The 10,996-nt window shown below is 44.4% G+C and overlaps 1 protein-coding gene across 1 annotated transcript in view; it reads left to right on the top strand.

Moving 5' to 3' along the window:
* Positions 1 to 5,512: 5,512 nt before the first annotated feature.
* The window catches only part of LOC101629814 (5-hydroxytryptamine receptor 3C-like), a 17,329-nt gene continuing 11,845 nt past the window's right edge, over positions 5,513 to 10,996 (top strand). The window contains exons 1-8 of the mRNA XM_004675398.1: positions 5,513 to 5,579; positions 6,701 to 6,867; positions 7,241 to 7,285; positions 7,726 to 7,835; positions 8,659 to 8,828; positions 9,624 to 9,784; positions 10,276 to 10,480; positions 10,945 to 10,983. Coding sequence (XP_004675455.1) covers positions 5,513 to 5,579; positions 6,701 to 6,867; positions 7,241 to 7,285; positions 7,726 to 7,835; positions 8,659 to 8,828; positions 9,624 to 9,784; positions 10,276 to 10,480; positions 10,945 to 10,983 — 964 coding nt within the window. The remainder of the gene's footprint in view (positions 5,580 to 6,700; positions 6,868 to 7,240; positions 7,286 to 7,725; positions 7,836 to 8,658; positions 8,829 to 9,623; positions 9,785 to 10,275; positions 10,481 to 10,944; positions 10,984 to 10,996) is intronic.

Here is a 10,996-nt window from a genome sequence, read left to right on the forward strand (position 1 = left end):
CGACGAAGTACACTGCTGAGGGGAGCAGCGGGCGGGTCAGGAGAGGTCTGCCACGCCATGTGGTCACCTCTGGGGCAGGCAGGGATCAAACTCATGCAGAAGTGGCCTTAGCTTCTTAGTGCTGTGCTTTAACCTGCTGCACCACCAGGGAGGACCTAATTGAATTCTTAATTGTTAAGTTGAAAAAGCTTTTGTATCTCTTGGCTATTAATGCCTTGCTGGTTGTACAGTATGTGAACATTTTCTCCCATTCAGTAGGATGCCAAATACTTTTGTATCTTCCACCCCTCTCCTGGAGTCTAAATCTTACCTGGAAATTCATCCTTGATTTTGTTGAGTACCTCATTTACCCAGCTCTTGAAATTTCATGGTCCTGAAAGTAATATCAATTTACCTTATTTTGTTTATTTCATCCATCTTCCCAGTACATATTTCTTTGCTTGTTTCCTTTATCGCTTTTTCCGACACACAGCTTGAAGCTTTATTTAAATAGAAAATATATGATTTATCTTTTTTGACACTTGGATTAAGATGCTATCTCTCAGTAAGAGAAGATATAAGTACAGTATAGTGATTTCATTTTCTCCAAAAACAAAATCGAACTTGCAATCTTAACACATAACTGATAATCATACAATACCTTTGAAACCACGGCTCTTTCAAAAATGAAAAGAAAAATTAACTGATATGGTTGCTGCTTTCTGTTCCATCTGTAACAGAATCATGTGATGGACACACTTTGTGCCAATGGCTTCTCTCTTGTTATTTGGAAAACCTCTGACAGACTTTGCAAAGTCATTTATGATCTCAGAAAAATCTGCAGACAAGCTGGTATTGCCTGAACCATCTTGCATTTGAGGGTCTGTTTCCACATAATAGCTCTTCGCCTTGCCCATTCATGACAATGCCATCTATGGTTCTTATATATATTTTTTTCACCTCATTTTCTTTTCCTTAACCATTATAGGCCGATTTTTTATGTTTTCTTCATTTTTTCCCTGGCTCCTTATTAATATGACATTGAAATCCATTATCTCATTACCATTATATACCTCTCTCTCCCCTTCCTTTACTCTGGGATGTGCTGGCACAAACATCACTTCAAACCTGCCCTGTCCTCCTCTCCATCTTCTGGCCCACCTTTTGATAACCTCTCCTATTTGGGCATTCATCAGCACTGGTTATTCTATATGGGAGAGGGGAACCATAAAGCATAGACACACTGGCAATTCTCAGTTCTAGTGTGACCCCATTATTTGCTAACTGGGTAACTGGGTACAAGTGACTTAATCTTACAGTGTAAATGTCTTCATTTGTGAAATGGAAGTAGTAACTTAAACTATTATTTTTGGAAAATATGTCTTTTAAAAAACATGTATAAGTCTACAGAAACTAAAAAGCCAAATGTGAAACACCACAGAACATCTTTTTATCGTGCAGACTGAGACCTAGAGTTAAAATCAACTTCTAGGTAGGAGGCAATAGACTAAGAATTTCAGATTTTTTAGTGCAGCCCCCTCACTCTTCAGATGAAAAAATAATAAAGTGGAGAAAAGTGTAGTGGTGAGTATAGGGTTATCAATCTTCAAGAAAGCCTGCAGTCAGAGCTGGGCCTGTCAAAGTGGCAGCCACAGGTGACTCCCAGTTCATGGGATTCTTTCCTGAGAGTCCCATGAGCTCAATGAGTGACCCACCTGCAGTTTGGCTGTTTCCACTACTTTCCATAAGCCTGACTCCTTAGCCCTGCTCAGTGACCTCTGTGTGTGATTGCCATCCATCAGGGCTGCAAAATAGACCTCTTCCCTTATCTAATTCTGTCCTCCTTCCCAGTTACCGGAATATTCCCAAACCTGATCACCCCACCTGGGTCCATCCCTGGTGAATGGGGCCAACAGAGGCCAAAGCAGTGTGATTCCACCTTGTAATTAGCTAAGAAGCAAGATGATTGTGGCCATGACTTGTAAAATTATAGCTGCTGTCCCTACTATTTACTTTGGATTCAAGCAATGTCTTGACCCAAGAGTGCTAGAGCTATGTACATCCAGAGGAAGACTCTAAAGATGCCCTGAGAAAGCAGAGTGTGGAGAAGTCTCTGACACTCTCACAATGGCTCCTAAGAGTGTCCGCATCATCTCCTAATTCTGAGTTACCATGAAAGCCTAGCGGCAAGCATCTGAAAATAAAAAGGAGACTCAGATATTCCCCCAGGATATTCCAGAGAATGTACAGGGTAGGTATTCCTAGTGGGCTTAGAAAATGCTAACCCAGCTACTGAAGCTGTCTAAATATGGCTGACCTCCCTTTTCTGAGAGTCAACTGGAGAAGAAAAGTGGGAAGCAGGCGTTCCCAGGAGGGATGACCAAAACACATTTGTAACAAGGAATTCTGTCCTGGAATGAACTCTATAAATAAGAACTAGTTTAAGCTAGTCGAAGCTAGTCTGCCTTCTCAACAAGCATCCCAAACACTTGGTTGGTGATAGAGGGCCAGTCAATGTGAAAGTAGCCCGTATATCCAAAGAGTTCTGAAAGGAAAAGAAACCCAATAACCAGGGCCCTCCCTGGTGGCGCAGTGGGCTAAAGCACTGCACTAAGAAGCTTAAGCCACTTCCACATGAGTTCGATCCCCGCCTGCCCCGGAGGAGATCCACATGGCCCAGCAGACCTCTCCTGACCTGCCCGCTGCTACCCTCAGCAGCGTACTTCGACAATCTGCCTGTTCTGCTCCACACTCTGTCCCTGGTGAATCCTCTCACCCTCCGCATCTCTGGCCTGTACCCCAATTCTGTATGAATATATAAAAAAAATCTTAAAAAAAAAAAAGAAACCCAATATCCATGCTGGAAAACTATTTGATTTTTATATGACTTATACGTCATAAGCATAAGAAAACCTACAGCCCTGTTATTTTAATTTCTATCATTTTTTTAAAGATTTATTTATTTATTCATACAGAACTGGGTACAGGCCAGAGATGCGGAGGGTGAGAGGATTCTACAGGGACAGAGTGGGGAGCAGAACAGGCAGATCGACGAAGTACATTGCTGAGGGGAGCAGCGGGCGGGTCAGGAGAGGTCTGCCGCGCCATGTGGTCACCTCCAGTGCAGGCGGGGATCGAACTCATACAGAAGTGGCTTAGGCTTCTTAGTGCAGTGCTTTAACCCACTGCGCCACCAGGGAGGGCCCTAAGTTCTATCATTTTAATTGCCTTATTTGAAAATAGTCTCTAACCATCATTTCAGGTGTCAAACTCCTCAATTAATAACAAAGTTTATATTTCACTTAAATTTACTATGTTCTAAAATATGGTCAAGAAATACAACGTCCAATCACAGAACTCAAGCATCATTCTTAACTAGGCTTGTAGTCAAGTGGCCCACAGGTATGTCCATATGGATGTAGACACAATAATAACTGTTTCCATGTGGTGTGATGAGTCCAATGGAAGGATAGACTTTCTGCTCATTTCTGCCTGGTTCTTCAATCATGCTTAGTCTGCAAACCCTTCCCTCAAAGCACAGAACTACCCTGAATAATAGTTCATTTTCCCAGGGGTTCTGTCCCCTAAATCTCTTCCTGGTAGTTCAGCTCAAAATCAAAGAGTCTAGAACCTACTTGCTGCTATATGTACCTTCCCTTGACTTCCCAGATAGGCCTCCGCTATGCCTGGTCTTCCAGATCCGTCCTGGTCCTGGATCACATCTGTGTTTGACTTCCTTCAAGAGAACACTATATATGGGACCATGTGTCCTTCCAGCTTGGGAGAGCATCATAGCCTTGTAGGTTGCCCAGTTTTCATGCCAATGCTTCCTCCGTGCGATAGTCAGTGCTTTATGCTGCCAGATGTCAACTTGTCTCCCGTCTTGACATGAATCCTTCCTGTTACTAAAGAGACCCCAAACCTTGAGCAGATTTTCTAAAAACCTCCACCCCTTTCCTTTTCCTCCTTCCTTTCTTGCTCCTTCTAGGTCAGTATTACCAGATACCTTTTTTTTCAATGAATTCTCACCTTCTTTCTTTCCTTCCCTTTCACTTCTGTCTCAGGCTTACCAAGTAACAAAGAAAGGAAGAAATGACTTAGAGAGTTGATGGGGACCAAGAACTACAGATCTGGCAGGTTTCAGATGCATGATACTACAGCCTTCCGTATTTTCCTACTTTGGAACCTTAAGCCTTTCCTGCCTGACTCAGCACTTTCTATTTAAGGCTGTCACAATGTTTGAGCTTCTGAACAGTTTCTTCTGTATTCTGAGTTGACCCTTCACTCGTTTCCTGCTTGAGTTCTGTAAATGGATGTTGTATTTCCTGACCATATTTTAGAACATAGTAAATTTGAGTGAAATATGAACTCTGTTATTAATTGAAGAGTTTGACACCTGAAATGATGGGTTAAAGACATTTTCAAATAAAGCAATTAAAATTATAGTACTTACTTAATAAATAAAAAAATTATAGTACTTAAAATTTGGGGAAAAAAATTCCAAATCGTTCTTGAAAATGTAACTTAGATACTTAATATAACCATGCTCCAATTTACTTCACTGGGTTTTACTTTTTTATACAGAGATGGACATAAAATATACTATTGATTAATGCCAATAGCATTGATGTTAGCTGAGATTACTAATTTATGATAACATATAATACTATTGATAACACAAAAGCATCAAACAGCTCTGTTATCTCAATTTTATGATTTATCAGGTAATGTACTTATCCTGTAATCAATGTGTAGTGTAAAACATGTATGCATTACATTGACTGGGGGAGGAGAATGAATCAGGGGAGACGAGAGATTGAAAAAAGGAAATCTAATTAAAAGCTCTTGGAAAATAAATAGATAACATGTAACAAAGGCAGGATCAAGTTTTATAATTTGACATTGGCAAGTATCCCTAATGAATACATAGCCAAATCATAAATATGTCACCTTTGCAAATCTGCAGATTCCCTGGCCTTAAAAGAACAAAATTCTTGGGCCCTCCTGATGGTGCAGTGGGTTAAAGCACAGCACTACGAAGCTAAAGCCACTTCAGCATGAGTTCGACATGGCAGGGCAGACCTCTCCTGACCTTCCCACTGCTCCCCTCAGCAGTGTATTTCCTCAGTCGACCTGTTCTGTTCCCTACTCTCTCTCTGGTGAGTCCTCTCACCGCCCCTGCACCTCTGGCCTGTACCCCAGTTCTGTAAGCATAAATAAATCTTTAAAAAAAAAATTCTTGTTTCACCTGCCCACACTCTCTCATTAGGCAAGTTATTTTGTTATTAATCTCAGCAGAGATTTGCTAAACAGGATACCTCTCCCCTACATCCTCCCTACCTGGAGCCCGGAAGGCAGACCTGGACAGCGCAAAGCAGGGCATTTTGCTGTGACCTCTTAGCCCACAGTCTCTCACCAGGGAGTGGCTGCTTGTCAAGAACAGTATTCAAAACCAAGGTGTGGTCTGAGCTCCTTTAAGCTAAGGGTTTGGGTGTTCCTGGTTAGTCTCCAGAGAAGAGTCCAGAAGAGGATGATGGCAGGGGGGTGGCCCTCCAGGGGGAGATTCCTCTTCTGCCTCACTGTCAGCCTTCTGCTTCCAAGTAAGAGGGGGCAAGTACCAGGAAGACCAGAGTGTGGTTTTACTGGACATCTGGGGAAGCCCTTCTAGCACTTGGAGGACATTCAGAATTAATATGTTAAATATTTCTGCCATAATGTCTGGGTCTTGATTCCCTGTTGGTGACAGTGAGAAAGACACTCCACCTGCCTGCAATCCCAACTCACCACCTCTCCAACTCCTCCTTTCCACTCACTGTCCAAAACTCTCTTTCTCCTCTCCTTGTACCTAGGAGAAGAGCAGCCACTGATTTTAAACATACCTCAATGGAGGTAGGGATCCATCTGAGGATGGATGATACTTGCTTCCATGAAGGAGCAGTTGTTCCCAGTCTGGGTATATACCTTAAATATCATGGAAAGAGATGGAGATGTATAGGAGCCAGCAGAGGAAGAAGAGCAGAAGACAAAGCTAGAAATGGGGCAAAAATTCTTCTCAGGCACTCCTGTGAGGCCCGCCCCTGCGCAGGCCTCATCAATGACCAGTGCATGGTCCGTACTTGGTGCCTCATGATCCCAGTGCTAGAAATAAGCCCCAGCCTCCTCAAGGTGATTCCCTGTGAGAAGGAGAAAATAAATGCATAGCAGCAAGGTAAGCACTCAGAAAACCTGCTACATGTTTGCCCTGGCTACCTCGTGAGTGCAGCTGTTTACTTCTCTTAACCCCTTGATAAAACAGTTCTTGTCTTTAGTAACAGAAGTCCTTGGGAATGAGGAAGAGAAAGACATTAGAGCAAGTTTCTGGGTGACTAGGACAAGTTTTGGGGCAGCTAACCAAGGCGAGTAGATGAACCCAACTGGCGTATGACATCATTGCACCAGGGCCGAGTTTGCGTACAGATTTGGGCAGGTTTTGCATGAGGACAAAACCACGGGAATGAGGGTTGCTGTGTTCACCACACAACTTCCACCATTTGCCTACCAGACCAGCCCATCCTCTCTGGCTCTGGCAGGAAGGGTTTTGGCATTGGAAAGTCTTGACTCAAGAAGGAGGGGTTCACCTGGGATGATGTTTTCCCAGGATGCCACCTGTTTTCTCTCTCTGTGGAGAGGTTCCACCTCTGGAAATAGAGACCCTCTCTCACAGGGTCTCTGCTCTCTGCAGGACAAGGTGACACTTTCACCATCAATTGCTCAGGCTTTGACCAGCACGGGCTGGATCCCTCTGCCTTCCAAGCAGTGTTTGACAGAAAGGCCTTCCGTCCCGTCATCAACTACAGTATGCCCACGCATGTCAACATCTCCTTCACCCTCTCTGCCATCCTGGAAGTGGTGAGACCTGGTCCCCACTTTCTGTAACTTCTGATAAGGGGCAAAAACCCTCTATCCAATCAACCCAACATTGTACTGGTCCAGTGGTGAGCATCTGGTACTCTGAATGGATTTTGTACAAGTTGGAGGGTTTTCCTATGGGGCAGGGAGCTATAAGAAATGCTGTAGTGGTATTTTTCTCAAAGATTGATCCTTTATTCCTGTCCTTTCTGGAATGCTTCAGAGTGGTAGATGAAAGGCAAGACAGGTAAGCAAAAGATACTCCAGCATCTAGAGCTATGCCTGGCCCACTAACTTAGCAAATATTGGTATGAATGTGAGGTGGGAGTGGGCTTCTTGCACTAATAATCCTGGATGGGAATTTGTTTAACAGGATGCACAGCTCCAGCTACTGACAACATTCTTATGGATGAATTTGGTAAGGCAGATCCAACTTTCCCCTCCCCACTTCTACTTATATTTTTAACTTGAGAAGAGATTAAAAGTCTTTCCTAGTCCAGAAATATTTCTGGGGCCAAATAACTCCATCTAGAACTGGACTGACCTTGGAGAACACAAATCTCCCTGCAACTTAAGGTTGAAATAGTGACCCAGGAAAATGGTCAGGTGGATGCAGCCTTAATATTGATGTGATCCTAGATACAAGTGGTTTTATACCATCCTTAAGGTCTGTCTGGAAAAAGGCACTACAGAGTCCTTTGCCAACGGTATCTGGCTAGATAAAGAAGGGCAGACAGGCTGGGGTCATTACAAACATGAGAAGGCATTAGAGTGTTTGAAGAAGAACAGGAAGGGCAGGGGAGGTTGACTGAACAAGCTTCACCATCACTCACCTCTGTCCCACCGCCCTGGCTGCAGATGTGGGACAATCCTTTTATTAGCTGGAATCTGGAAGACTGTGTCAGCATGGATAAGCTCAGCATATCAGCTGAAAACCTGTGGCTCCCAGACATCTTCATCATGGAATCGTGCGTATCTGGGCTGGGAGGAGCCAGCATCAAGCCCATCTGCAAAGAATAGCCTGGGGTCAGTGCAGGGCACAGGGAAGCAAAAATCCTCAGGCAGGGGCACAGTCTCAATGAATGGACTTCCTCAAAACACTAGGAGAAGAGACAAGATAAGGTGACATTAAAGAAAAAAAGCCAAAAAGAGTGCGAGGTGTAAGAATGTGGGGGAGGGGCCCGCTGGTGGCATAAAGGGTTAAAGCACAGCACTATGAAGCTAACCACAGGCACTGCAGCATGAGTTCAATCCCTGGCCAGGGAAGTGATCCACATGGCACAGCAGAACTCACTTGTCTCACCTACTGCTCTTCCCAGCAGTGTATTTCAGTAGATCCACCCGTTCTGCTCCCCACTCTGTCTCTGGTGAATCTTCTTATCCACTGCACCTCTGGCCTATACCTCAGCTCTTACATGCATAAATAAATAAATCCTTTTTTTTTTTTTTTCAGATTTATTTATTTCTGCTTACAGAACTGGGGTAGAGGCCAGAGGTGTGGTGGGTGAGAGGATTCAGCAGAGACAGAGTGGGGAGCAGAACAGACAGATTGACAAAGTACACTGCTGAGGGGAGCAGCAGGCAGGTCAGGAGAGGTCTGCCATGACATGTGGGTCGGCTCCCTGGCTGGGAATCAATCTCGTGCTGCAGTGGCTTTGGAGGCTTCATAATGCGGTGCTTTAACCTGTTGTGCCACCAGGAAGAGCCCAAATCTTAAAAAATTAAAGATATTGGGGGAGACACAGGGTTAAGGCACCATAGCACCCACTTCTGCCTCCCCCTCCCAAGCAGCATGAATGTGCAGCGGGCCCCTGCAGGTCTCACCGCGTATGTCAGCAGCAAAGGTCGAGTCAAGTACGACATGCCTGTGCGGGTGAACAGCATTTGCAACCTGGATATCTTCTACTTCCCTTTTGACCAACAGAACTGCACTTTCACCTTCAGTTCCTTCCTCTACACAGGTGAGCATGACACATTTTGATGACTATTTAAGATTCAGAAAAGATCGCTAAGTGGTGGAGGTGTTAACATAGCAGGTTTTAGATCAGCATTTCTCAACTCTGGTTGCCCACTAAAGCTTTTTGAAAATATTCATAATTATGCATTATCCCAGAGATTTTCTAAATTAATGGTTTCGGGGGAGCCCATATACCTCCCAGACAGTGCTAACGTGCAAACAGGCTTAGAAATTACTGCTGTAAGTCCTTAATAAATTTAAAAAACAAAAGAACTGTTGCTTTAGCTCTAGGATTCACTTGCACCAAACAAAGACCTACTTGTCTCTAACTGCTGCACAACTATAATTTTTATTTCAAATCTTTTAACTTAAACAGCCCATTAAAACATGTAAGTCGAGGTAGCTAAATGCCAGTAGATGTTATTTGAGAAGGGGTAAATCAGTCATTTTAAAGGAAGTGCCTTAAAAAAAAAGTTGAGTTGTTCAAATTGATTCCATCAAAATAACTGGGGAACCAAAAGGAAAGTCGGGGTGACTATAAAAGTTCTTGACTCCTATTCAGTCATATCCAATATCCTCATCACAACTTTGATTCAATCTTGTTTTCAAACCATAAAAAATTAGTGCTGCAGTCCCACACGCATGAATGGCTAGTCCTGTACCCCACTTCTGAGAAAACTAAGGTGCCCTACGTTTAAAGGACAGGGGAAATTTTGTTGAAGAAGGGGCAGAATTGGACTTTGTAGGCAGAGATAGGGGAGCACTTCTGGACTGAAACATACCTTGGTCTCCCTCACAGTGGAGAGCTTGCTACTGGGCACGGACAGGGAAGTATGGGAGATCGCAGAAACGTCTCAGGACATCATTCAGACCCAGGGAGAGTGGGAACTCCTGGGCATCAGCAAGGCCACCCCAAAGATATCGGTGGGCACCAGTGTGTATGACCAACTCATGTTCTATGTAAGTCCAGGGGTCCCTGTTTGGCTTTTGGTACCAGTTGCTCTGTAATTTTCCTCTTGCTGTAAGGAAACTTGGGGTATAAAAATAAAGCAGCAGGGAGTTAAGCCCCTGCTCCTCACTCCATCCTCTCCCCTAACTGCCCTGAAAAAGGACCCATGGCCTCCCCACTCCCCACCTCTTGCCTCCCACCGCTACAGCCCTGCAAGGAGGAGTGTTATGAGCATCCCTGCTTGGAATGGAGCAGACATCTCTCTGCTGGTGCAAAAGCTGCTACTTGTTCCTGAAAGCCTATAGCTGTGTTTCTAACAAATTACACACAAAATTAGACAACAACTTGGGGACATTTCTATAGAGAGAACAAGTAATTGTGTTATCTAAAGAGATTTTCCCACAGTCAGCCCACTGGGACATCAGCCAGGACTACATAGTCAAAGATATAAGTTGGCATCAGTGTATTTGCCACATTCTCCACACTCTCTCCTCCCCACCAGGTGGCCATCAGGCGCAGGCCCAGCCTCTACATTGTAAACCTCCTGGTGCCCAGCAGCTTTCTGGTTGCCATCGACGCCCTCAGCTTCTACCTCCCGGCAGAAAATGAGAACCGGGCCCCATTCAAGATAACCCTTCTGCTGGGCTACAACGTCTTCCTGCTCATGATGAATGACTTACTCCCCAACAGTGGCACCCCCCTCATCAGTATGGACCCTCTCATTTTCCAGAGAAGCATAGGCAGCAGGGGACAGTGAAAGGGAACCAGGAGAATCCCTTCTCTCTCCACTTAAGAAGGGAAAGGACTCTGAGGAAAGATTGGAATTGGGGAAAGAGGTTTTAAAAAAATGTATAGGGCCCTCTCTGGTGGAACAATGGTTAAAACATAGCACTATGAAGCCTTCCAGAACCTCTTCAGCATGAGGTTGATCCCCAGCCAGGGAGCTGACCCACATGGCACAGCAGACCTCTCCTGTCTCACCTGCTGCTCCCTTCAGCAGTGTACTTTGTCAATCTGCTGGCTCTGTTCCCCACTCTGGTGAATCCTCTCACCACCCCTGCACCTCTGGCCTGTACCACAGTTCCATATGCATAAATAAATCAATCTTTTATAACATAAATAAGTATACAGATGAATTTGTTTTGTAATTTATAATTTGCTTTGCCCGCAGGTGTCTACTTTGCCCTGTGTCTGTCCCTGATGGTGGTCAGCCTGCTGGAGAC

Source organism: Condylura cristata, unplaced genomic scaffold, assembly GCF_000260355.1.
Source record: "Condylura cristata isolate star-nosed mole 26May11 unplaced genomic scaffold, ConCri1.0 scaffold00003, whole genome shotgun sequence".
In the NCBI taxonomy this organism is placed as follows: domain Eukaryota; kingdom Metazoa; phylum Chordata; class Mammalia; order Eulipotyphla; family Talpidae; genus Condylura; species Condylura cristata.